This window comes from Coloeus monedula (genome assembly GCF_965178545.1).
Source record: "Coloeus monedula genome assembly, chromosome: Z".
Lineage (NCBI taxonomy): Eukaryota > Metazoa > Chordata > Aves > Passeriformes > Corvidae > Coloeus > Coloeus monedula.
The window spans coordinates 44,867,232-44,893,563 of NC_138822.1; the positions used below are offsets into that span (position 1 = coordinate 44,867,232).

The 26,332-nt window shown below is 39.9% G+C and overlaps 1 protein-coding gene across 1 annotated transcript in view; it reads left to right on the forward strand.

Moving 5' to 3' along the window:
• Window positions 1–26,332, forward strand: part of NTRK2 (neurotrophic receptor tyrosine kinase 2) — a gene marked incomplete at both ends in the record, with an annotated part of 196,875 nt that overhangs the window by 105,364 nt on the left and 65,179 nt on the right. Inside the window, one exon of the mRNA XM_082301024.1 lies at window positions 10,472–10,660. Within this exon, the coding sequence (XP_082157150.1) occupies window positions 10,472–10,660 (189 nt within the window). The remainder of the gene's footprint in view (window positions 1–10,471; window positions 10,661–26,332) is intronic.

Genomic DNA, 26,332 nt, shown 5'->3' on the forward strand with positions numbered 1-26,332 from the left:
ATCATCTCAGTGAGAGCTTAGTGAGCAGCTAAACCAGATTTCTGCAGATGTTGTTTACAATTTGAGCATGATGTTTGGGTTTAGTTTTGCTTCTTTGTAGATTGTCAGGTTTGAGGTTAGCTAATGTGGTTGTAAGTAAAAAATTATTTGGAAGCTGTTACGCTTGTTGAGAACAAATTCAGAGGTATATTTCACTGTAGTGTTGATTTCATAACCTGTGCAAATTTTGGGGGCCTGTAATAATCTTGCACTGACAGCAAGTAAGAAATTATACAAGACTCTGTGCTACTGTGTCATGTAATTAACACTTCCACTAATGAAACTTGTTCAGTAGCAATAAAGGGAAATATCCCACTGAAATAAACTGTAAGTAAAGAATGCTATTAAACAATGTGTGCTTTAGTAGAGTGTGGTAGATGTGTAGTAGAGCACTGGCATTCTTCTTGCCGAACTAAACATATCTTTATTCTGCAGGCTAGAAAAGTGATCTGCTAATGTGCTGAAATATATGTATTTCATTGAGATATGATGTGTATTTTTTGAGCTCTGGGCTTGCTTCAGTTCTGAATTGACATAAATCAACATTTGAAGTGTTTCCCGTGAGATTACTCAAGGTCTACCTTTTTGTCATTAAGGAAGATTAAGGATGAAAGAACACTTTGGAGATTCTTCCCTATCCTAAATCTGTATCAACTATACTTGTATCTTTTCCAGGTGACGTTTTTCCTCATGTGACTTCAAGAACTCCAGAAGTGGAGATTTCTGAGTCTTCTGTGAGCAATTCCAGTGCTCATAGAAGCACGATCTTTTCCAAAGTTCTGGAGGATCTATTCCTGAGGATCTATTCCAAAGTGTCTGCCTTAGTCTTTCTTAATGCACTTTCACCATGGAATTTCTTGTTCCCGTTCAGCAAAGGCATGCAACAAAAACTGTAACCATGCCTTGGAAGGCTGTACTTGTGTACCTCCTCAGACCTTAGTTAAGGATAAAAAAATCCCAGTTCTTCAGGTTTTTCTTCAGGTCTCTGAGTATTTCTAGATTTTTCCATATTTTCATCTGATGTGCTTGAATGGAAGAGGCCTGTAGATAGTATCTCTGTGCTTCAAAGAAATAATCACTGAGGCTTAAAAAAAATTAAATAGTATCATTAGTAACGCTTTTTTTCTTCCTTCAAAAAACCCCACACAATCAAATACAAGTTTAAAATCAGGGAGCTTTTCTCCACAACCTAGTATATCTGCCTTATCATCTATCTGTGTTGAACTAAACAGAATTTGGAACATTATTCAAGTTGACTAGTCCAAATAGCTTTTTTGTTCTCTCAGGTAAAGACTGACAGCCAAAGCAGCATGCAGAAAATTTTATTGCTTCTGTACACTTTGTATTTATCTTCTAGACAACAGAGGACCTCATTCCCAGTCTTGGAAGTGGGAATGCTAACACTTAGATTATTTATGAGAAGTCTGGAAGGAAGCAGTTTTTAATTAAATAGTTCTTAAATGAAATGAAAGGCAACAAGGATTTAATTTCAGGTGAATTATTATTTTTTTGCTTGATGCCAACAAGTACATTCCAGTTGATCTTTTTTATTATTGTGATTTTTCACTGTAGTATTTTTGAAGGATTGTAATTTTACCCATGTTTCCAAGATATCCAAACCTGCAGGTGACTATAATGAATACTGCTGATGATCTGTATTAAAGAAAGATAAATCATTTTTTCTTATATTCTTCACATTTTCTGCTGCCTTGTTTCTTTAATTCTTTGGTTCATGTATTCATATTGATGAATATGCCACAGGCCAGCTAGATTTTTTCCTTAGGTCTGTGTTTCATTTAACTACCAATAATGAGAGGCCATAAATTCCTCATTCTTCATAATAGGGCACATCATCTGAGCTGCAGATACTGCGAATGTGTCCAGGAAGCAGTGGATGGCTGTGTAACCACCATTCATCCTGTATCTGAGGAGGGCTATGAGTCCCAAAGGGCTCTATGGATCAACAGTTAGGGCTGCTGGTTCCTCCCAGGTTCTGGTCATGACTTTGACAGAGATCCCCCCTTCAGTGCTGGGTAATTCAGTGCCAAAGTGCTCTTCCTGTTGCCTCCAAATTGGAAGTAATGGTAGCACATACCTCATCATGCATGATCTATGTGGATTTATTGGTTATGGTACATAAGAATGTGACAATGCATGCCAGATTGCAGTTGTTAGATCTGTTACACAAATGCCTTCCATTCTGGCTGAAAGGGAAAAAGGAATCGGCAACCTTTGTGACTCAGGCTGATGTTTTGCTGATAGCATTCCTGGGGAGAGCTGGCCCTGGAGTGAAGCCGGGACAGAGTGGTTAGGCATCTTTCATCCTGTCCAGACAATACTAGCAAACTGAGAATGTATTTGAGACCCTTTTTTCCTACACGGCTTTGCAGTGCTGCAAAGGAGGAGTCTTGAGTGAACTGTCTTGCCAGTCTGCCCCAGACCAAGACACCAGTGTCTTTATCCCTGTGCCCTGTAGGTTGCGTGACCTTCAGGAGTGACTTGCATTATGAAGGGGTCCCCTAGGCTGTCCTAGGGAGTCCTCCCGTGCAGAAACATTTGCTCTGGGCTTGTGTGTGAGGGGATGCAGGAATACGTGGATACAGGGGAGTATGGAGGAGGTTGTGAGGAGAAAGGCAGCTGAAAGGAACTGACTGGGATTCTGTCACAGTCACGCACCAGAGTAAAACCCAAGCAAACAGATATGCAGCTGTGACGCTTAGATTCAAAGCCAGAACAAAAAGCCCTGATGAAATATTGAGTGGCTAAAATCTGTGCATAGTCATGTTAATGGAAATTACCCAGATTGTGTGTTTGTTCCTCTGTAGTGGAGCTAGGCATTTGAAATAAGTTTTCCTGCAAGATGAACATGTGTTTTAGGGGAAAAGGCATCTTGACACCTAGCAACACTGAAAATTTGGTACTGTGAAGCCAAACAACTTACCTGTTATTTCATTAGACCCAAAGGTATGCATTACTTAAATTATTCCATGTGGGAACGAAGACAATCCAATGTAGATTGTTTGCTCTGTATGAAAGTGATACATGACAACTGAACAATTTAATCTTCTTGTGAAGCTGCAACAAATAAGAAAAAGCTAAACACTGATTTCTCACCTGAAAGCAAAGGCAAACTACCTTGTATCCTTGATCACCCAAACGAAATGGTTCACCATTGAACTGGTGTGGTTTCATCATGATTTTCAAACTAGTATCTCCACTTTGTTTTGCAATAGTTGTAAGTGAACAGATTTGTAAGGACTGCTGCTTGAGCTTAAATCCTGATTTTCAGCTCTCCTTTGAGGGACCTTCAAGGAGCCTACTTACTTCTGTTATTCAGAGAATGTTAGACGTGCATGCTGGTGGGGAACAGAGGGATTTGTCTGCTGGATGTGAGGATGTTCTCCAGCTCTCTGTTCAGTTTCTCCTAACTTCCTGGGAGCATTGTCTTGGATGGGAACTGAACTTCTTGGGCAGTGTCAAAAGGTTTTTCTCATCTCATATGTCAAGAAGCAACAGAATACAAGCTTAAACAAGCACTGGTGGGTGTAAATCAGTTAAACAGATTGATGATACCTGTCAGAAGATGTGAAATTGTTTATCCGCTAAACACCAAAGCCTGGCAAGTCTCAGTTTTCTGAGTCACAGACTTAATGTGTAACAGTGTGGGTTTTGGCTCCGTGTACTGTTCCGGGGTAGAAGGACATGCATGCACTCTTTGATCTGTGAAGAGCAATATGCTTTAGCAGGATGGATTCAGATATAATGCTGTTTAGGGTGATCTTGTGTTTCTTTCCACCACAAACAAAGGAGGATTAGCCCCCTAATACTCATTTTGCAACTGCATGTGACAGTGACTGTAGAGATGACTACACAAAGGCTGAGACTAATGGTTGTTGTCTGGGTAGCTGGCAGGGATGGCGATATGAGACAGGAAAGGTCACTTGGAAGGTGAGTAGAGGCAAGATGTGCTATTGCTCCACACAGCTCAACTGCTGTCAAAACATGGGAGTGCCTTGCCTTGAGCTTTCCCTCATTGCAAGCATTGGCAGCTGCAAAGAAAAGACCATAGTTTTAGTAAGTCCACTGTAGATCTGTAGAACAATCTGACAACTTTGAGCAGCTCCACCAACCAAGGCAAGACTAAACTTGTTTCTCTTTGGAAACTTATTCAGTCGTTGGTTGGTTGGTTGGTTGGTTGGTTGGTTTTTTGGTTTTTGGGTTTTTTTCTTGAGCTCTATTTACACCTTTTAATTCAATTCCCTATATTCAGCATACTGCATTTTAAGAGACCAATAGTTTACAATATTTTTTTTTTTTTTGTAATTGCATTGCTTTGTTTTGTGCTGGCTTTCTTATCCAGTCTAATAGAGTTGCATGAACGTGATTTGGTACCACAGTTGCATACAGCTGCTGAACTTGGGAATACAAAGGAATATTTGAAATAAAACTCAGCATATCAGTTAGAAAAAAAGTGTGTCAAGCTGTGATTGATTAGTTGTCTTCCAGAGGGAGTAAAAGATAAGATTGCAATTTTTAGAGTAAAGCTAAAAAGGTGTCTGTTCTGGTAAGAAAGTTGGATCCTGCTTTGATAATAGGAAAAACTGAATATCTGTTCTTGCTGAAGCATAATACTTACATTTTAATCATGCAGAAAATACAAAAATCTACAGCAAACATGGGAATCTCATGGGATGAGAAATCTTGTGTAATTACTTTTTAGAACAATGTATTTAACTAGTGAAAAAGTACACCCCTTCCAAAAGGAAGGAGAGACAAGATTCATTATGGCCTTGGAATTTAGCAGAGGTGCTGACTGATGTGGCATACATTCACTGTTGTGCTTTTAACTTTATGGTGTGCTATTACCATGCCTTGGCACAGACTCGTCCCTGTTCCCAGAGGAACTAAGAGCCAGTGCTAGTGCAAGGTCCATTGAGAAAGCATCCTAGGAATCAACATAATTTTTCATGGAAGGAATGATGTTTATTAAGGCATCACAGCACAAAATCATCTCTGTAAACATTGCTTTTTACGTGAGCTGCTTCCTGACAGTTGAGTAAGTAGATAGATCATTGGAAATATGCAATTCCAACCACAAAGCTAAAATTAGGGAGGGTTGTGATATTCATTACTCTTACTGTCTTCCAGTGTGCCTGAGCCATTCATAGTGACTTCAGGGATAACTGGAGTGATTTGTGTTGCACAGAAGTGTGTTGTGCAAATGTAGCCCCAACAAATAGCAGTGTAGATAGGCCTTGGTAGCATGGATGTTAAAACTGCATTAACTCTTATTACAGCTGGTGGTGGGGTCTGAGGCTGTGACCCAGCAAGAGGTGACCGGTCCGGGGAGATGGTCCCGAAAGGAATCGCCTTCCCAGGGTCCGGTGTCTTCCTCTCAGCTGCTGGCAGAGGAGGCCTTGCAGAAGCTGTCAGCTCTTTAGTGATATCAGCTCGTGATTCCAGCTCAGCTCTGCAGGGCTGCCTCTAGGCCAAACCAGACCAGAGAGAGAGATGAGAAGGCCCGTGTGGCTGGTTCTGCACGAAGGTAGCTTTATTGGGGGTTCCCTCCGGCGAAGGGAGGCCAGGGACGAGCTCTCTCTACAGAGGCGAACTTGTTTTCTTTTATAGGGATACAGGGTATCAGCAAGGGGACCAATGGATTACAGAGGGTCTGGGACAGACCAATGGGTTACAGAATGATCTGCATAGGGTCTCCCAAAGGATTGTGGGTCTACCTTTCCTCGCCATGACCCAAGTGGTTGCCTTTTCAGGGAGTCCTGCTGGGCGATTGCAAAATCTTTTATCTCAGCAGACATCCCTCCAGGGCAGTGGCTGGGCATATCCCACAAACTCTGATGGTGATAGGAGTATAATGAACCATAGAATACAGTCATAGAGTGGCTTGGGTTGGAAGGGACCTTAAAGGTCACGTAATTCGAGCCCCCCCTTACCATTGTCAGGGACACATTTCACTCGACCAGGCTGCTCAGAGCTCCCTCCAGCCTGGCCTTGAACACTTCCGGGGATGGGACAACCACAGCTTCTCTGGGCAACCTGTTCCAGTGCCTCACCAGCCCCACAGTTAAGAACTTCTTCTTAATATCTAATTTAATCCTGCTGTCTTTCAGTTGGAAGCCATTGGCCCTTGTCCTGCCACTGAATGCTCTTGTAGTTTTGCTCCATCTTTCCTGCAGGCTCCCTTCAGGTACTGGAAGGATGCAATTAAGTCACCCTGAAGCCTTCTCTTTTATAGTCTGCACAATCCCAATTTTCTTAGCTTTTCCTGTCATGAAAGGCTGTATATAATTATAATGAATCTCCTTCACCAGTTCAAAAATAGCAGCACACCTTGAAAATAATATAATTAAATTTTATTTCTTTACCTAAGGAAGCTCAAATTTTTTGGCACCACCAAGGTCAAGGACAGTGCAGGCATACACTGTTCAAGAGATAGCACAGTTCTCCTTGGAATGTGCAGTAAAAGAAGTTTGCTGTTTCTGCCTGTCCCCATATTATGTGCTGAGGTAATTCTCCACCTAGCTGGGGAATTGGAAGCATTTTGGGTTTTTTATAGCTCATCAGTTTCAAATAGAACTGGTTTTCTTATATGTCACAACTTTTTTTGAGAGCTGCTGGGGTTTTTTTGTACACAAAAGGGATTTTTCTTGAGCTTAGGTGATGAAAAATGGACAAGTCTTTAGTTTCATATCAAACAGAAGAGAAATTTGTCCCTGTGGTGTATAGCCCACATCTTCTCCAAAGCAGGCTACAGATTCTTGTCTGGCTCCAACTCCTTCTTAAGAAAAGTCTTCTTAAGAAAAAATGTCTAAAAATGAAATCAAAGGAAGATTCTGGGCAGCACACTGGAAGGTGGAGAAGGTCTCTGGAGGCTTCTTAAAAGCTTAAGCCAACTGTGAATCTGCTCTTGGCAGTAGCTAATGACTACTGATAATGCGTGATTTTCACTCCAGCCTATCACATTTTGTCTAAAATTTTCAGATTTCAGGTGTAAAACAAAGAGCAGATTTTATAAAAACCAGAGGCAGTAGTAGGTGACTGAATGTAATTACCATACTTGTTCTGCCTTTCACAAGTAATTCAGTGACCGCATTTCCTGTGGATGAAACCACACTCTAAGGTGCTTCAAGAAATTACCCTTCATTTTGAGCACAGAGCCCATTCAGAAAAGGGTAGCTCTCACTTCTTGTCAGCACAGGTGATAGTCTCATCTTGCATCCTGGAAATGGTTTTACATTACTTGAATATCACAGCCAGGTGCAGGGCTGGTCTGTAAGTGTAATGTGGCTTAGTGCATTCAAAAAATGAAATGTAACTTTCTGTTGAGTAGATAGTCTAGCAAATAAGTGTGGAAATGGTCTATGTAAAAGTTTGTTCACATTGATAGAAAGGTCCCAGCAAAGGGGAAGTTTGAAAAGATGTGAGCTCAGCTGCCTCTGATACATAAAAATTTCCATCTGATGAGTTCTGATTGTCTTAATTAGAGAAGAAATAGACAGGAAATAGGATTTTTGAATGCAAACTATTCATAAAAGCCATGCATGAGATGTTTACTTGCTAATAAGTGAGAGGGATCTCCGAGTGATATAGCAACAAAGTTCCTAGGGTTGAATTTTTCTTAAACTATTTTGTACTGTGAGGAATTGGCCTGAAAGTCACCTAATTTTCCAGGTTTTCCTCACCTATATCAGAGAGCTGAATATATTTGGAACCTGCTTCATACCACACAGAAGACTAGCTTTTACCAGTTAGCCTAATTGAGTAGATTTACAGAACAGTTGTCTGCTTTTCACCTGCAGCACTTTGCAGTTTATACTGATTGAAAATAGTAGTTCACCATACAAAATTGCATCTTGAAGTACTGCAGAAATTATTCAATGAATAGATTGACTTCCTAGTCATTATTCCACTTTAACATCTAGAAATGTGTAATGGTCCCTTTTCCTTGCCATCACTGCATGTATGGTGGAAGCAAACAATGACAAAAGAGCCTCCTCCTGTGTAGCAGAGAACAGCAGGACTGAAAAGGACTTAAAGACATGCCTCTATTAAGTTTCAGTTTAAGAGAATTTGCCTATTTGCTGTGAGAGAAGGGATTTGTCCTTATACTGAAGCTATATTATAGTGTAAAAGCATTTTGTTTTCCCAAGAAAGTGTGTATTAGTCAGCCTGCTTTTTTGGAGCAACAAGTTGAGATTCAGAAAGTTTAGAGATGTAAGGATGGTATCTACCAAAAACTGAATGCAGTTTTAAATGAGTTGCACTCTTAACGTTTGTGCAAACAACTCTGATGCATCTGAAAAATGTGTTGTGACTTAACGTAAGTATCTTCTGTGCCACCTGAGCAAGCCATTCTCACTATTTGTTAGGCTCTGCCCTTCATTAGAGAAATCTTCACCAAAAACTCTTAATCCTGGCATCTTTCCCAGTACAGTCAATCGTGTGGGGATCAGGGTGATCAGTAATGACAAAACCAGCCTTGGTATGAGTATTTCATTTGATAAATTGCAGAGATATAGGCTTTACTTACATTTGTCAACAGTGACTTTCCTGCAAAATGCCAGGTATTTGAAAAATTAATTCTAGTGTTTCAGGTTGAGGAGGAAGTACTTCTTCAAACTATGAGAACATTTCCCTCATGCACCATTAAACCAACTGGGGAGAAAGAAAAGCAGGACAGGGGTGTGAGTATGCTTGTGTCTCATAATATAGGGTTGAATAGCCACATGCCAGAATATTCAAGTTTTATTGCTATGAGCCATGCCACGTAATGATGAAGTGATTTTGGTGACGATACAGTGAGCCACAGAAGAGTAGGAGTTTCTTTAAAGCTGCCCTTTCTTTACTGTGCTTGGGACTGTCCTTTTTCTCATCTTGTTCTTCAGTTGTGTGTCTGCTGCAGTGGATTCTGCTTGTCTTCTCTGATGTCCTCAGTAATGTGGATACAGAACCTGCTGGTGGTCCCCATTCTCACTCTCTCCTCTGCATTCCCTATCTCTCCTGCAGACACAGATGCCATCTACCTGGTGGGGCTCTGTCTTGCCTCTGCAGTGCTCCTTCTGTCCAGCCTAAAACTCAGTCTGGGACTCCAACATGTTGCAATTGTCACCTGGGTGGCAGGTGATTTGGAGTAAACACAGCTTTTTATTGTCCTCAAGGTATTCTCTGCTGTCCCCTTCTTTGGGGGGACATTTGCTCAACGTGTTGCTGCTGCCCAAAGGCTAAACACAGTTGGCTAAAGATGGCACTTCAGGATAGGCACTTCCAGAGGGTGGTTTTTTCCATCTGTTTCTTGCATTGTCTTTTGATTGTTACAGTTAACAGATGTGAATGTTACCCCCAAAACCTTAGTTGATGTGGATGGAGAATGAAGTGAAATATGATATGTGTGATCTCTGATGGCTCTTCAGTCAGGAGATCAGGCAAAATGTCTTTGCTGTTAAATGGTGCTTCTGGTTTTCTATGAATACTGAATGTAAACTGGAAGAAGTCATGTGGAATTTAAGTGGCGGAGGTAGATTTCAAGAGTTCAAATGTCATCTGTGCTGATTTTGCTATTAGTTCAAAGGCTCCTGCAGTTCACAGAATTGGGACACTGTGCTAAGCAGGATATTTCTTTTTTTAATTTGTTTACAAGGTTTTATCTCTGTGGCACTTTCACTAAAAATACAAAATGTAGAATGGAAACAAAACAAAAACTGTCACTGAATTACTGTTCACAATAGACCTTTTTCTGGAAGGTGACTAGATTCAGGTATGGATTGGGGAGCCAATGGGATGTACCCCTGGGCAGGATGAGCCCCTGCAGCAAATTCAGGTTTTACTCCACTGTTCTTCTCGGCATCTTCTCTTCATGTCTGTGACTATGCGAATTTTCCCCTGGATTTTGACCGTGAACCATGTTTCTTTCAGAAATTACCAGCTTCCCACATCAGGATGAGCCCATTTGCTCTGTGCCTTTTGTCTTGTTATAAAGCCAGGTAGGGCAGGCATTCCTTGGATATGTGGTGTTACTGCTGTGTGATTCAAGTAGCACATAAGGTAAAAAGTTAATGTGTGTATTCCATAGCTTATTTCTGAAAATGACAGAATGACTTCAACAAATTTTGAGATCTTTCACAGTGAAAGACTGTGCACAGCCTGTGCTGGACTCTGACATTTAGTCTAGGTGATGTACCAGTACAAAAACTTGTTACGATTCCAGTTCTTAATGAAAAAAAACCCCCACTGTTCTCCATCTGCACCCAGACATACAAAATTTCTGAGAAAGGTCAGCAAGGCACACAAAGAGAGCTGTTGACTATAGGAATGGAGGACAACTGGTCAAAATTAAAAAAAAAAAAAAAAAAATTACACATCTGAGGGAAGAGTACCATACACTGAGTTACAAGAAAATCTTTGTTTCTAACTCTAGGTCCTTCTTCAGTCATCAGCAATGACGACGATTCAGCCAGTCCCCTCCACCACATCTCAAATGGCAGTAACACTCCATCTTCTTCTGAGGGGGGTCCTGATGCAGTCATCATTGGGATGACGAAGATTCCTGTCATTGAAAATCCACAGTATTTTGGAATTACCAACAGTCAGCTCAAGCCAGATACCTGTAAGTACAAACAACTATATGTGTTTTGATCATTCATTTTACCTGTGCCAGTGTTGTGGCTCCTTAACAGAGCTAGCATAACAAAATACTCTTAAATTCCTGGTAGTGGAATGATGGGGTTAAAATGTGAGCTATTTATTAAAGGTACATGGGATGAACCGCTTTACCTCTGTCTAAGCCAAATTCAGCCCTTGTGATGAGTCAATGAAGTGAGTGGTGTTATGCTCAAAGCCCAATCTGTACTTCATCAAAATCACTGGTAGCCTTTCCATTGATTTCAGTGGTCTTTGGCCAGTCCTGTGCACTAAATGTATTCCTGGGAGAAAACAAATCTTGGATCAGAAGCAAACGTCAGTATTGTTACATATGCACTACTTTTAAATTAATCGTATCAGCATCACCAGATCATATTAACATAACCTAACTTTCAGATCTGAGTATTTGTAAATTTGTAAGGATGATAAGGGTTAAAACTTCAATTCTTGTAATTTCATTGTATAATTCAACCTCTACAAACAGAACTTATTTTGAGTATTTAAAAGTAGAGCAGAAGGGCAGAAGGTTGCATGATGGGCAATACATGTCACATACAAATTCTTTCATGTTAAGTTAGTAGCAAGTGGAATGTGAAAAAATATGAAGAGCTAAACATATTGAGCTATGAAGAGTAGAAAAAGAGTATCACTTACTTAGATGCTGCTTACTTCATATACTACTTTTCAAACCTAGTAACAGTTTCAGAATTGAACATGTCAAATGCTGATTTTTGAACCAGTGATTGGCATTACTGCACATAACTGAGAAAAAAACCCCTAAAGGATATTGTGATAAATAGTAACTGCACTTCTTACTATTTCTCATCGGGACACTAAGTTCTGTAAGTGCTTCAGAGAAGGCTGTTCCAAAGTGTCACTGGAATTCTCAGCTGTTTCTCTGGGAAGTCTCTGTAGAGATTCCCAATATAATTAGCACTGGATTTGCAACTAAGGGACACTACATCCTGTCTGTATCCTGCCCTGAAAGATATCACTTCCTAGCACAAACTGTAGTATAGGGGCTTACTGCCAAGGTTGGAAGCCTTTGCCTCCAACTTTGCAAAGCTTAAATGCTGTAACAGAAATCCCTTTTGACCTGTGCATGAGGGCATGCATGCATGACATGAATGCATAACTTCTAACTGCGAACAAAGACTGATGCTGAGCTACCCACTTACCTTGTAAATATTAATACTTATTTAGATCCAGATTGTTGCACTAAGCACAGTCCAGAAGGATGGTCCTGCAACACAAGGTCTTTTTATGCCTTTTTATTGTACATCCCTGATGTCCATACTATAGCTTTTTTGTGTGACACTATTTTGTGACTAGAAATGTTGCATTATCTCTTCTACCAGCAGATAAGAATGATGATAATGTGAATATTCTGACCCAGCATATGCAGTGGGATCACAAGGAAATCACTGAATTGGTGATACTTGATCAGCATGAGAAAAATGTTATACAGATGCATTCTGATGAGAATATTAATTCTTGTGAAAAATAGAAGCTGCTAGAGAATCATAAATGGGCAGCATACCCACTAGTGCTCCCTACTATTATATAAAAGGCTATGCTTTTAAATATGAGGCTACTGTACCTCTATTCCCAGCTGCATTAGACAATTTAAAATTCTTTAAATAAATATCAGTAACTGCAGAGTTTTTAACTTCAGCATTAATGTTGAAACAACATACATGCTGTTTCAGGGAAAAACCCAAACTGCACCAAAATACAGAATTCTCTCACATTTAGTAAGCTGCACATTAAGTACTGACATACTAAATCACGGCTGACTTGTGTTAAGTATGTCCTGATCCTAAAAATACATGAGTCTGTATCTGGTTTTGTGTGCTGCAATGAAACCCCACATGGTGTCAGGGAAATTAATCACAGTACATGAAATTCAGTTGGTGTATAAATGCTTGCAGGATATGCTTCAGGACTCTGTTGTCGTGCTCTGGGGAGGTTTGCAGGGCTGATGGTCTGCATTCTGCCACATTGCCACTGTGGTCCCAGTCTTTGTGTTTTGGAGGCAGGGTGGGGGTGGTGGTGTTGCTTTTGCTTTAGCAGAGAGAATCAGGTAAACTATGGCAGTGTATAAACCAAGGCAGATTTCTTCTACCACACTGAGCATCTCTCCAATAAAAAGTCTAATTGAAGTTGTCTTGAACAAAAATGGGCTTCCCCAATATAATTTTGCATATCCTCTCTTTCCTTCTTTCTGAGTTGTATATTATTACAGAGCTGTGCTTGTCCTTTCTTAACCTGCCAACCTTCTCCTGATGTGTATATCTGGTTGTTTATAAACCTCTAACCTAAGTAGCTTTTGCAACTTGTTCCTGGTTAGAATAATGCCAGCTCCAGATGTCATCTGGTTTCTCATCTACAACAAGATAGTTAACATTTATTTTTATTTCCTCTCTGTTCTAAGTTCCATTGTTCACCAGAATTAAACCCAACAATCACTGACAGTCATGCTGGAAGAGGTACTTCTGTATTTAGCATATGTTGCTCTGTGGAAGGAGGTGAGACATCAAGCTAGGTGAACCTGTACACAGATTGTATTGCAGTTTTCAAAGAAATGAAGGAATACTCTTTCTGTGAGTAGCAAGTGGAATCTACAGTAATATCTACTGAGGCTCTATTATGACTTACCTACTGAAAACCATTTCTGAATACAGAGTATCAAGCTTCATTGCAAAGTATTAGGAGAGCATGTGTTTGAAACAAAATTTAAAAGTTGATTACAAACAGTGTCATTTGAAATTCCATCACTGAACCCATAATTTGGTCCTTTCACTACTGAATAACTAAATCCAAAGAGTGATGACTTCTAAAGAGTCTGTCTCAGGCTAAAAGTTACAGCATTTTCCTCCTCTTAAGATACAGCCTTCAGGGTGGGAAGAACAAACTGGTGAAGACCAAAGACCCGTCAGCTTCAGTGGTCAGCTTCCAGTCATCACTCAGAAAGACTGCATTTCTGTCATTTCAGCACAACATTTGTCTCTACCTTTAACTGATGTAACAGTAGAAGATTACATCTTCCAACTGGGATTGGCTGATATTTCCCACTTAACTGCCAGTATTACTCACCAGCTCCTTCAGCACGTCTGTCTGACATGCTATACCAGCGCTCCTGGCTTTTCCTTTCCATGCCATGTACTGTTGGTTGCTGCTGGTTGGTAGGTTCATCTGCAACTCCAACATCTTGAATATTTTCACCTTGAAAGAGTACACTCTGAGGAGCATAAACATGTTTCAGACACCTACCAGACTTCTTGGTTCCTTTTTGTATGAAAGCAGAAGTTATTTCTCATTTGTCAGTTCTTGTCAGATAGTGACAATTCTGATATCAGATGGATGAGAGAGAGCCAGAAACCTGGACATGATGCAGTCCTCTTTGCAGTTAAGGCATTATAAACCAGGTGCTGTGTTAGTGTCCACCTGCAAACCTCTTGCCTGGGAATTACCAACGAGGTTCAGTTGTTGCTGTGGAAAACTGAGGCATAACTTTGTAGTGAAAAAACATCACCAGGTCCATAAACCTTGCATGGATGGCAAATCTTGCAAGATTTTTGTCCCCTGAAATCAGCTGGACAATGTAATATTTTGTGGGCATAGACCCTAACCTTTACTAGATGGTTAGCTTCACTAATCTTATGAGCTGTCACAGACCCTAAGATATTTGATATTTTCATTAATATTACAGTATTTCAAAAATCAGTCTTCTACACCTCTGCACAGAAATTGTAGTTGATAAAGTTATCAGCTAAGCCTACCAGACCTGTTGAAACAGGACAGAAAAAACAAATCCATTTTCTCAAGGACCAGCTATGGACTTTCTTCATCACTTAGCTTTGCAGCCTAGCACTTGGAATATATCAGTCAATGACTGTTAGATTTCCGTGATTCATGGTGGAAATGCACTCAGTAAATAACATTGCTACATTGATAGGAATGTGAAAATCTGACGAGAGGTCACAAAACGTCAGTGGAAGTGCCCAGGTTGAGATTCTTAGGGTAGAACTTGGATAAGAAATTTCTTGCAGACGGTTTTGGGATTTTGAGAAATTGTTCTCTAAGCCTTGCCCCATTAACTCCCACCCCTGCCCCACAGAATCACTGTGGTTGGTTGGGTGCTACCAAAAGAAAGGTTGGAGCTTTGCCCTTTAATGAAGAGGTTTGCAAGCCCGTGGTTTCAGCCCCCCTATAGTGGAGAAATAGCTGCACTGACATCAGTTTGCACTTCCGAGCTAATCTGTACTTGCAACTCACTAAGTTTTGTCAATTTCATGGATTTCAGTGTTGGAAAAGAGCATACTGTACTGGGCAGGCTTATTAATTAGTCAGTGGATGGTTTAGTGGCAGGATGTTTTCAGTGACTGACATATAAATAGCCATTGCATTTCAGATGACGTTGTGTGGATTGTGACTTTCATGTGGGAAATTTGGATATATTCTTGAGATAGTCTTAGTATTTCATCTCTATTTCTGCATTTTCAGATTGTGTTCTTTCAAGTGTAGGAGTCTGAATATGCAGTTTGGATAATAGTTATTTTACTTCCAGTTGGCTTCCATTAGGGAAAGTCTGAAGCTGATTACAAGTTGGCAGAAATAATTTTTCTAAATTAATTTTTATTTATTTTGCTGACCTGAAAAAATGAATTTAGCCTATAGTTCCAGTTCCAGAGTAAATTGCTAATTGCATGTGCAGTGCTAATTTTAAAGGCAGAAGTTTTGAGAGCACCCTGCTTTTATCCCCTTCTGAACACTGAACTTTTCAATTTATGTTTAGGGATTTTCATTTGCATTTCAGGGATTGTTACATCATTTAGTTAAGGGTGATCTCAATCTTCTTCTGACTTTCCTTTTTCTTTAACTATATATTTCTTTTTAACATATGCATAGCCAGATTTTTGGTGTTCCCTTTAGTCAGGAAAGTTGCAGTAATGCCCTGCTTCAGTCCACCACCTTCTTGAGGGACTTTTGAGGGAGAAAAGAAATAGGACAGTTATTCTTACCATTTTATCATGACCCCCATAATACAGGACTTTTGTCTTTAAAGCCATAGGTCTTGGAGTCTGGTGATGATGTCAGATTTCATTTTAGAATGAAAAAATCTGAAGAAAAGGTTCAGAATATGAGGCAGACCCCAAAAGCGTGAGGAAACAGGAGAAAAAAATCTGGATTTTTTATTTTGTTTATTATATTCTTTTTTGGTTTATTCATTACATTCTTTTTAAATTCAGTTTTGATGATTTGGGAGCATTTGAACAGGGCAGAAGCACATGAGTGTGCAGAGCTGGCCCTGCTCTGCCAGTGTGGGGAGACAGCCCTTGTCACAACCACCACAGAGAATGGAGGGGAGCAGCCGGACACTAGGGCCTGCTGAGTTGCGTTTCCTCTACCAGGCTGTTTGCAGAAGGGTGCAGCTGGTTGTAGGTCAACACTTTGTTGTTTTCACAGCTCTGACGACTCACACCTTACCAGGCAGTCTGGCTTCTCTTAATTTTGGAGCATGTTGACAACCTTCTTCCAAACCCTTGGATCAATATCAGTGGGTCATTCAATATGAAAAAAGAAGTAGTTGTATTTCCAGGGTAGATGAACAGAAGGAGGAATTGTGATCACCTGGTCTGTATTTCTCAGGCATCTTGTCCCGGGAGTCCCACAGCAGAGCCTGGCCCCAGCATGTGTTTCTTGGCTGGGTGTGGTGTGCAAGATCTCACTGCCAAGCGGTGACCAGCTTCACTTTGGTGAAATGAAAGCTGCTGGCAAAAAGAAAATTCACCAGGACAGTCTCTGTGCTGCAGGGATCTGACAGGCCTCTGACCCAGAGCAGGAGATCTATCTGTTTCTGGGTGCTGCTCATCCTGTACAGGTAGCATCCTCTGGAAAATAGCAATGTGCAAAGTGTAGTCTCCATCTGACTTTATTCCAGATCATGTCTGTCACCCTACACTTTCCTACAGTCCTAAGGAATAGGGGTAATTTTTGACAAATGTTATAAGGTAAAAAATTAATCAAGCTGGTCCCTGTGCACAGAAGAAGGATTGCCCAAGACAAACACTCTGCAAGCATTTCCATCTCTTTTGAAAGGCTTTTGTATTTGAGTGACTGCAAAAAAAGGGCTGCTGTAGTGTTTTCTTAGCCAGCTAAGCCCTAAGGCTGGGGATTTTCCATCAGTTCCCAAAGCTTGCAGAGCTGAAAATTTATAAGCAGCTCATTTTCCCATAAAAGACACCATGACCTCAGCAGCCAGAATGCAGGGAAGCAAAACTGATGAATCTTAGTGAAATCCAGACTGGAAGGAAAAACCTCTCTGTCCAAGCTGAACTTGTCATTCCTGACATTCATTGTTAGTTGGGATTGTGTGGTTTAACAGGGCACTCACTTTGGACGCTTCAGATGCTGGAAACTAAAAAAACTTTATATGCTGAAAGTCAAACATGGGTGAGATTGAGGTTACAAGGAGGGATATAAAAATTATATTTACTTCCTGTCCTGATCCTGCTGTTTGTTTTACTCTGGAGATATTTTACTGCCTGAATAAGGATATAAAGATACATGAATTTATCTTTTATATTATCTTGACTAAATACTTTTGTCGTTTGATTGCATATTTTAATCCCTGATTGCAGTCACCATTTAAAATTTATGTCTTTACAGTTGTTCATCAAGTCACAGGTATGTCAGAAATGACAGCTGTATATATCAGTGGTGTATTTCCATTAGTTGTATTTGACTTTTTTTTAACTGGGCAAGAGATTTTTCTCCCAGACCATAGCATTCTGAGTCTCAATTATTTTTCCCAAAAATGGGGTCACTTATTTCCTTTGCCCAAATAATGAAATATAATAGGGAATAAATACATTTAAGGGAAATTAGATACTTTTACTCCTGCTATTCATTCTGAGAGTCAATAGACCTGCATTTTTTTGTATTCCAATCAGATGGAAGAAATTCTCCCAAAGGCAGAAGGCTTCAACTTGAAAAGTGCAGGATTTTACCTCATTAAAAATTCAAAATATGAAAGAAAAGCTTATTAATTTCCTCATTTAGTGTTGAGGTGAACCCACAGAATCACTTTTTCCCCAAGATGTTGCTTTTGTTGCAGTCTTGATCTGTCCTTGAAGTCCATTTACATCTAATTAAAAAAAGGAAGATATCGTGCTCTCTGCAAAATATTTGCATTTCAGCACACAGAATGTTGTTCTGTGACCCAGATTATTCAGTAAAATGTTTTCACTGAAGTCCAAATGCTGGAAACACAAGAAAGAACAGCTTTGAATCTGAATTCTGTTTTGTGGATAGCACAAGTGTTTTACCACTTGGAAATAACAGCACACGAAACATACTTCAGGGTAAATAGGAGACATTCTAAGGACATCTGAGCAAAGAGGATCCAAAGTAAGCATTTCAAGTACGTAGTATGAGTCAAGACAGTATGAAAGATGCACTCTCAAGGAAATGTCCGCTGTCAAAATTAAGGTGAAGCGTGCACCTTCTTGTTTAAATTTGTCAGGTAATATTCAGATAAGAACACTGTTCTTCCTCAGCAGAGCATTGAAGTACACGGTCCACATCAAGCCCAACTGTGGGCTTCAGTCAATGAGAACACTTTATGAAAGATAAGTGAAATTAAGCACATGTTCAAACATTCTCTGCAATTAGGGTATTAGTCAAGGTGAAAAAACCCAATGTGGTGATTTTAGACTAGCGTAATCTCCATGGCATTGCTGCATTCAGTTTGTCATTTGATAATACATCTGTATCAGAAATACATACAGTGTTTTGTCACCAAAACACCTATCTAAATCAGTGACACATAAATGACAAATAGTCATTTCTATTCTAATGATTAAATTATGCCTTTCAGACTCTGCAAACTAGATTCTATGGATGTTGATTTTATATACAGTAACCTGCATGGGTAGTACTTATATTTAGTATAATAGGAAAAGAATATATATATATATATATATTTAGTATAATAGAATAGGACAAAAAAGGGCAGTCCATTCTGAAAACATCCCTATCATGAGCCTATGCATAAGAGTAGGATTTGGCCTTGGATTTATTCGTTTGTGTCAGTGAAAGTTTTGGCTAAGTAAGAAATACACATCCCAGGGAAATAAGAATAAAACGAGAAATTTTAAGTCTGAGAAATACTAAAGTATGAGAAAGTTAGAAATAAATAACTTTGTCGCCAAAATTATTTCATAAACCCTGCTTCTAATTTCCTTGAATTCATCACCAAGCAAGTTGCATCATTATTCAGAAACATGATTGTGCAAAAATGCAGTTAGCCCTGAGCACAAACGCAACTAAAGATGAATTTTGGGAGAAAATTATCAGGAACACAGATGCCCACAGTAAGCATTGGTTAAGACAGAGTAGTATTTATTGCAGTTGCAGGGTGATGAGCCATGTTGTTTTTCAGCTGTGTGTAACATCTTCACTGCTCTCGCCAGCAGCTGTCTCTGAGCAATTAAGGCTGTCAATGCTTTGAGACTGACATTTGAGAGAAGTTTAGCAGTTTGTGTCCTGCAGGACCATGTGGTAGGCTTTGCAAGTCTGTAGATCTGCTGCAGGCAGGGAGGCTCTGGATGGCCTGTTATTCCTGGAGCCATCAGAACTCTGAATATATGCATGCGGCTCATGTTTCTGTGTGTGAATGGGGGGTGCATTGACTTGCACAGCAGCCCGAACCCAGCAGGATTTCACCTGCTCTGTGTTGTCCTTCCCTTTCCTACATCATTTGTACTCTGGCTACTAGATTCTACCAGGGAGCTGCTTTCCTCACTGCATCCCACTGGAGATGAATATGAGGGCTGGGATGCAGAAAGCTCGAGCTTTCAGCTGCTCTTGGTGAATGTCCCAAACCTTTTCCTTTCTGCAGCCTGTGCAGCTTGATTATCATCTGTCTTGAGGAGCATTCCCCAGAAAAAATGCCACTGAAGTTCATAAGGTTTAAGCATGTTTAAGGTTTGGTTTTGACAGGTTTTTGCTGGGGAGTTCCTCAATGTCTCAGACTTATCTGCATCTGTTTCACAAGCATAGGGTAGACCAGCAAAAAGTTGAATCTAACAGACATTTAAAATGTTGTCAGAGATAAAAGTAACACTGTTGGTAATATTGTTAAGTACTCTGTAATGTTCTTCAAATATTTTTTGTCAGAACTAGCTTGTTAATTAAACCAGAAAACAGGCTTCTCATGTTCTACAAACATCAGTTGGGGAAAAATTATAAGATTTATTTTTTTCTCAGTGGAAGGTGTTTAATTAATATGCCCCTTTTAATTTAGACATATATTCTATATAATAAAATACCTGAGTTCAGCATTTTTGAGTCATATAAAAACTAGAATTATGTGAGTAGACAATTCCAGGAATGTGTTTCCATCATTAATCAACAGGTATAATACATCAAGAGTGAAATGTATTTTATGATCATTTTTTAGAGCCCTCCCTTTCTCACTTGCCCTTAAGCTAGTTTTCTTTAGATTTGTTGGGCAGAACTGAGAACACCTTTCATTACCCTCTGCTTTCTTGGTTAAGGATGCTGAAGGGACCTCTGCTTAGTGGGGCAGTGTCTGAGGGACACAAGGAGAGACAGGCCATCCTAGAGCTCAGTAGTATTTTTCAGTGAGGGTTGTAGTGACTTTCTCAGCCTGCGATTGAGCAGGACATTCCACAGAGGATGGGCTATTGATCTTCAAAGGTCAGAATTTGGATTGAATCATGAGACATGCAGATCTGGTAGGAGGTGAACACTGCCTGGGGCTTATCTCTAGTCCATCCATGCCCATAATAATTGAAGACTATTATTTGCAGATTGAGAGGCACTTACTGTGAGTGAAGTACAAAACTCCTGAGTAAGCTAAGTCAAAACCCTGCAACAGGTCTGAAATTCTTAAAAGTTCTCTGGATGAAAAGTTGTGCCGTACCTATGGCTAGCAACTTGCCTGATAGCTTTGGGGGGCAATTAAACAATTAAATGGAAAATGTAGTGCATGGGGGTGTTGTTTGCATTTTTAAAAAATATGTGGTGTATGCATATCAATTATTTCCTGTTTCTCTATATTGTGGCGTATCTCTGTATAACTAATACTCTCTCTAAGGATGTTTTTTTTTTTAATTTCTGCAGTTGGGGGATCTAAATTCCATTCTCAGACGTCAGCTACTCTGCTGAAATTGCATTCAGGTGCTAAATAACACTAAGTAACTGGTTTTCTAAAGAGTCCTAAAGAGCTTCAAAATGTAAAGTCTAGTCAATAGTATTCAGAGGCTTAGTCAGCTTAGTACTTTGAGAAATGCCAGTAAATTATTGCTTCATCCTTAGCTACCTAAATGCATTTGAAAACTGGTTGTTGGAAACTGTTGAAAGTCAGTAGTTGCACAGGGTGCAGGAAAGGCTGCAAGAGGATGCCTTGAACAGCTCTGAGTTGTTTTAGACAGTTGGAATCAGAGTTAAGAAGATGGGAAGCAAAGCTGTTTTCAGAGCTTCCTTCCCATCTTTCCTCCTCCCACCTTGGTTTGTTTCCTGCAGAACTGGAAAGAAGGAATGGAAAATGGGGTGGTTGTCCCTATCATGTGGCTATTTATTCCCAAGATTGGATAGTGAGAAACTAAATCTAACTTCAAACAATCTTCAGTTTATATAATTTTGGAGGAAAGACAGATGTGACAGAATTTTCAACTGCCATTATGAATACTTTCTTGAGCCACAGTTTCAGTCAGAAACTTTCTGAAATGAAGCCATTCCCACACAGCATGTCTTATTTCTGAGTGTTGCTGAGGATTTCTTTAGATTTGGTTTCTTAGGCTTGTGGTGGTTTTTTTGGTTGGTTTTTTTTTGGTTTTTTTTTTTTTTTTTTTTTGGTGCCCATAGCTTGGAAGGTCTGTGGCTGCCTTAACAAAAAAACCCCAAGAAATAGCTGAAAACAATACTCATCAAATGGAACATGTCCCAGACAAACTAGGAACAGAAAAAGGGAGAAACAAATGGAAAAGAAACAAGAACCTCAGCCTCAGCTTTTGGCAAAGAAAACACAATAAATACATGTCTGAGTTGTTCCAACCACTTTGCAGGAGAACATGATTTATCTTGTCCCTGTTTTATTTTCATCAGAAGAAAAGTTTTGCAGTATTTGCAGACTCCACTTGAGAGGCTGTTGAGACTGAAATAGCAATGGGATTGCCTCCAGACAGAAATGCATTGACCTGCCCTGCATAGAAAAGCTTGAAAAGCTCCTTCTTGAGTGGTAAAGAACAAGAGAAAAGCTTATAGGCTAATTCTCCATACTTTGATTTAGAAGAGGAAATACCCTGTTACAGAGTGTTGTGTTCTGATGGGTTTGTGATGCTTCAGTCCCTGAAGTTCACTTGTGCAATGGCAGGTGTGCAAAGGTGCTGTATAATCAGGTGAGAATGAAATGATTTGTGTTATCATTGCCCAGAAATGCCATTCCCGCTTATGCTGATAGTAAATTCTCACTTTATTTTGCGGACTCTATCTGTCCAGTTCAGGAGTGGACAGATTGCTACAGTGGATCGTGGTAGTAACTCTTCTAGTCCTGACAATGGCAGTACCTATTAGGATCCTTTCTTCAAATAAGTATCCAATAACCTTAAGGTGTGTATTTCTTTCACGTCTTCTAACACCTAAGATTGGCTTATGCTCGGTGACACATTGATGTCCTTTTGTAGATACTAACCCTGTCTAATAAACAAGTTGATATTCCCAGAATAGTATGTAGCAGCTTCCCTGACATTAACAGCAACATATTTATATCCTTCTATGCTGAAACGCTCAGAGCAGAGAAGAGAGATCAGAAGCAGCTAAAAGGCCAGAAGGTCACAGATCACCCACAACCATTGCAGCAGAGAGCTGATGCTCATCTGTCCTGGCAGGTAATGACGTGAAACAGTGTTAGCAAGATCAGAGATGATTAGTGTTCTGCACTCAGTGCAATCACAGGCGTGAGCCTTTGGTTCTGCCCTTAGGGCTCTGAACCCCCACAGCATTCACAAAGTGCCTGGAGAAGGGCACCCCGTCTGTGTCAGGACAAGTAGAGGCAAGTTTGCAGTCCCTCAGCTTCTGCAGCCCATGGCTGACTGCAGGTATAAACTGCCTGTCACATCAGTTCTGTGGCCACTACTGGGCAGGGTGAATTAGTGGGTTGGACTCCTTCAGATGCCATAGCCAGCCCCAGATCACATCAGCCAGCAGGCATCAGATATGAAGCTCAAAAGCTCTGTGCTCAACTCAGCCTTAAAGGAGAGCACCTTTCAGTCTTGTGCCCAACCCTGAGAGGAGACATCGGGTGCATTTTTTCAGTGAGGTGTCGTTTCAGACACAGTAAATCACAATTCTCATCCTGAAGATGTGGTATGGGAGCACAGACTGAAGACTCAAAGTCACAGAAGTTCACAGAGAACTTCTTGGAGAAGATATTTCCTTTTTGTCTTAGATTTTTTACTGAAGAGGAAGATGACTATTTCCCAGCTTGCTAAAGGCTTTTGCATTATGCATTCTCATGCAGCCTATTTCCTTCCTGGAAATGGTTTCCCACATTTACCACAATGTTGTATTGCACTTTAAAGTTACAATTTTTTGCCTCTTTCAATGGCAGCATTTTAGAGAACACTGAAATTGTACCACACCAAATAAACACAGTGCAAAACAAGGTGTATCTTTCAGAAATCATAGAATCATTAAGAGTGAAAAAAAGTCCAAGATCATCAAGTCCAACTTTCGATGAAATGAGGAGGATGAGAAGATTCAACTTTTCTTTGCAGTGATAGCTTTCCTCTAGAGGCCAAATCCAGAATGGATTTCCTATTTTAACCAACATGAGTCTTTCCTGCTGACTGATCTCTGTGTGTTTCGAGATTGGCCTCAACATCTGAAACATGGCTGTGGTAAATGGCAACATTAAACAACTTGGTAAGAGATTTATTTTGCACCGGTAGGTTTCTTTATTTGAGTGCAAGATAGAGTGTTTTCAAGACAGAACAAAGCACACAGGTGTTCACTGCTCCTGCAGAAGACAGCTTTGCCATCTCAACTTTGCAGCTTGTGTTTATTGACAGGATATGTATACAGAAATATATAGACCACTTTCTATGGCAAAAACACAGAAAAGCATTGCGTGTTTTTCATAACAAGAGAGAGAAAATGTACAGAAAAATTGTTGTTGTTGTTTTTGTGGTTTTTTGGGGCTTTGGGTTTTTTTTGTTCAGGTTGGGTTTTTTTTTGGTTGGTTGGTTGGTTGGGGGTTTTTTTGGAATGGAATTTCTGCCTGTGTGTGCAATAGTTATTTTTCATCATATAGAAAGGACTGTGCCCACCCACAGTGAGCTCTTGGCCTCATCAAACCAGACACACGCCCCATCTAGATGTCTGTAAAAGCTTTTAAGAAACATTTTGTTATGCTTTCTGTGGTGTTTCTCTAAGGGTATACTATATGCAGTCATACCTGTTAAAATACACACTGTTCATTAGCTAAAGCTTCTCAAGAGATGGGTTTTCATTCTTAAGAAAGAAGAGCAATTATTTAAATGGAAATGTGGTCTCGGGAAAGATATCAATCCTGGATTTAAATCTTTCCTAGATCTCAACACTCATGTAATAAGGAAGGAAATCCTGGTTCACAAACTAGGATATAAACCCTCCATGGTCACAAACTGCTCATTATTCCCTACTCTGCTTTCTGGTTGAAATTCTGAAAGGCTGTGTCAGTGCTGAGCTTGGACTTGAAGTTTTGCATGGCATATTAACTCTCTGGGTAATCAGTCTAAGAAGGCCATAGATCAAAGCCTATTTGAACATATTTGAACCAAACCCAGCTAGTACTGTTTTCTTTGTATTTGGAATTAGCTTTTGAGTTGTTGCTTTTAAGTAAATTAATGAGCCATTTAATATTGTGCAAGCTAAGCATTTCTGCATTCTGATACACTTGAATTACTGAGGTTCTTTCTGTGTGTTGTTAAACTGTGCAAGCTGTAGGATGATTGTAAGTAAAATCACACTTTTGAACAGCTAGTGCTCAGCCTGATCTACAGAAGGTTGATAGTTGGATTCGCAGAACACAATAGTTTCTTCTCCCTTCCTCTTCAACCCAATGAAAGGTGGTAGAGCAAAGCATCAGGGAAAAATAATGTAAAGACTTATGAAATGCACCCTGTACATGAATGGAAAAATATGAAATATATTGTTACATTTTATAGCAAGATTATGGAACAAAGGAAAGTCAATGTGAACTCTTTAACATTTTGCTCGTTACCTTTAACAGGCAGCTACTCCGTATGAGCAGAACACATTGTATGTCCTTAGACTTTGCTACAGGGAATAATGCCCATGTTGCAAACATGGAGAAAAATTCTTATCTTTAGGTGATGTTTAAGCCAGGAAGCATGTTAAGGGTGAGCCTGGTGTCATAAATATAAACTGCGAGAAACAATTACTAAGAAAACTAATTAGTCTGGACAAAACCAAACCAACATCAGAAAGATGCAGCACATATAAATCATGCTCAGACAAAAGGGATAGGAAAATACAAAAGCCTATGACTTGGACCCAAGCAATAACCAAAGAGGGCTCTGGTAAGAAGGGGCACTCCAGGAGACAGGAAAGTGTACAGATCTCCCTCTTCCAAACAAAGAAAAGGAAGGAGAGAATGGGGGAGGGAAAAGGAAATAAAAGACAAGCAAGACAAAAGGGTAGGCCTGTTGGCAGTTTACTCAGATGAAGCCAAGGTTTTGCAGCTGTACTTCTCCAAACATAAAGCAATTAAAATCTCTACCTACCTTGTTCTCTGGTACCTTGTTCTACCTGGCTTCAGGATTAGGATTCAGAAAGCAAAAGGATTTAGGCAAGTAGGCTTTGCTTTTCCTACATTACCTGACTTGTTAAATGTGGCAGTGTTTGATTAAGGAGTTTCTAATTGCCTTTCACTAGGCCACGGTGTTCATTAAGTTTTCCAATTTTCCTATGTTTCATCCTGACAGCTGACTAGGCTGGTTGGGTTGAGAAGGGAATTTTACCCACACTCCTATTTCACCCTAGTGAAGAGAACTGGAGGTTGGTGTGGCAGGGCCTTGTAACCTGTGGCTTTAACCATTTGTTGATTTGGTTTTATAGTTTTTAAACTGGTGTTTATTGCTTCTCTAGATGTTCAGTAGGGAAGTCTTCTTGAATACCTGATGGCATTGCATTATGGTGAAAATTATAAAATGTCTCAGATCTTTGGGGAGTGTGAAAGGATCCATAGAGTACAAGAGGAAGAACAAAAACCTCTTTTAGGTCACTGTTTATTTCTGTATCAGTCTGTGCCTCTCTCTTCCGGACCCCAGCTGCTACTTGTGCTGCTGGACATACAAGGAGGAAGATTATTAAGATGCTGGGAGAAGGGAAATGTAACAGCAGTGCTTGTGATTATCAAAGGGTCAGGGTATTTAAGGGTTATCCTAATTTACACTGGCTGCTGAGAAGCAGAGGAATATTCTTCAGATTTTCTTTTATTTGGAATATTGATATAACAGCACCATCCTTACTGAAGATGAGAAGGCCCATCATAATCCAAATGCTGGATTGTAACACAAAAATACTGTTGCATGCAAAACTTTTG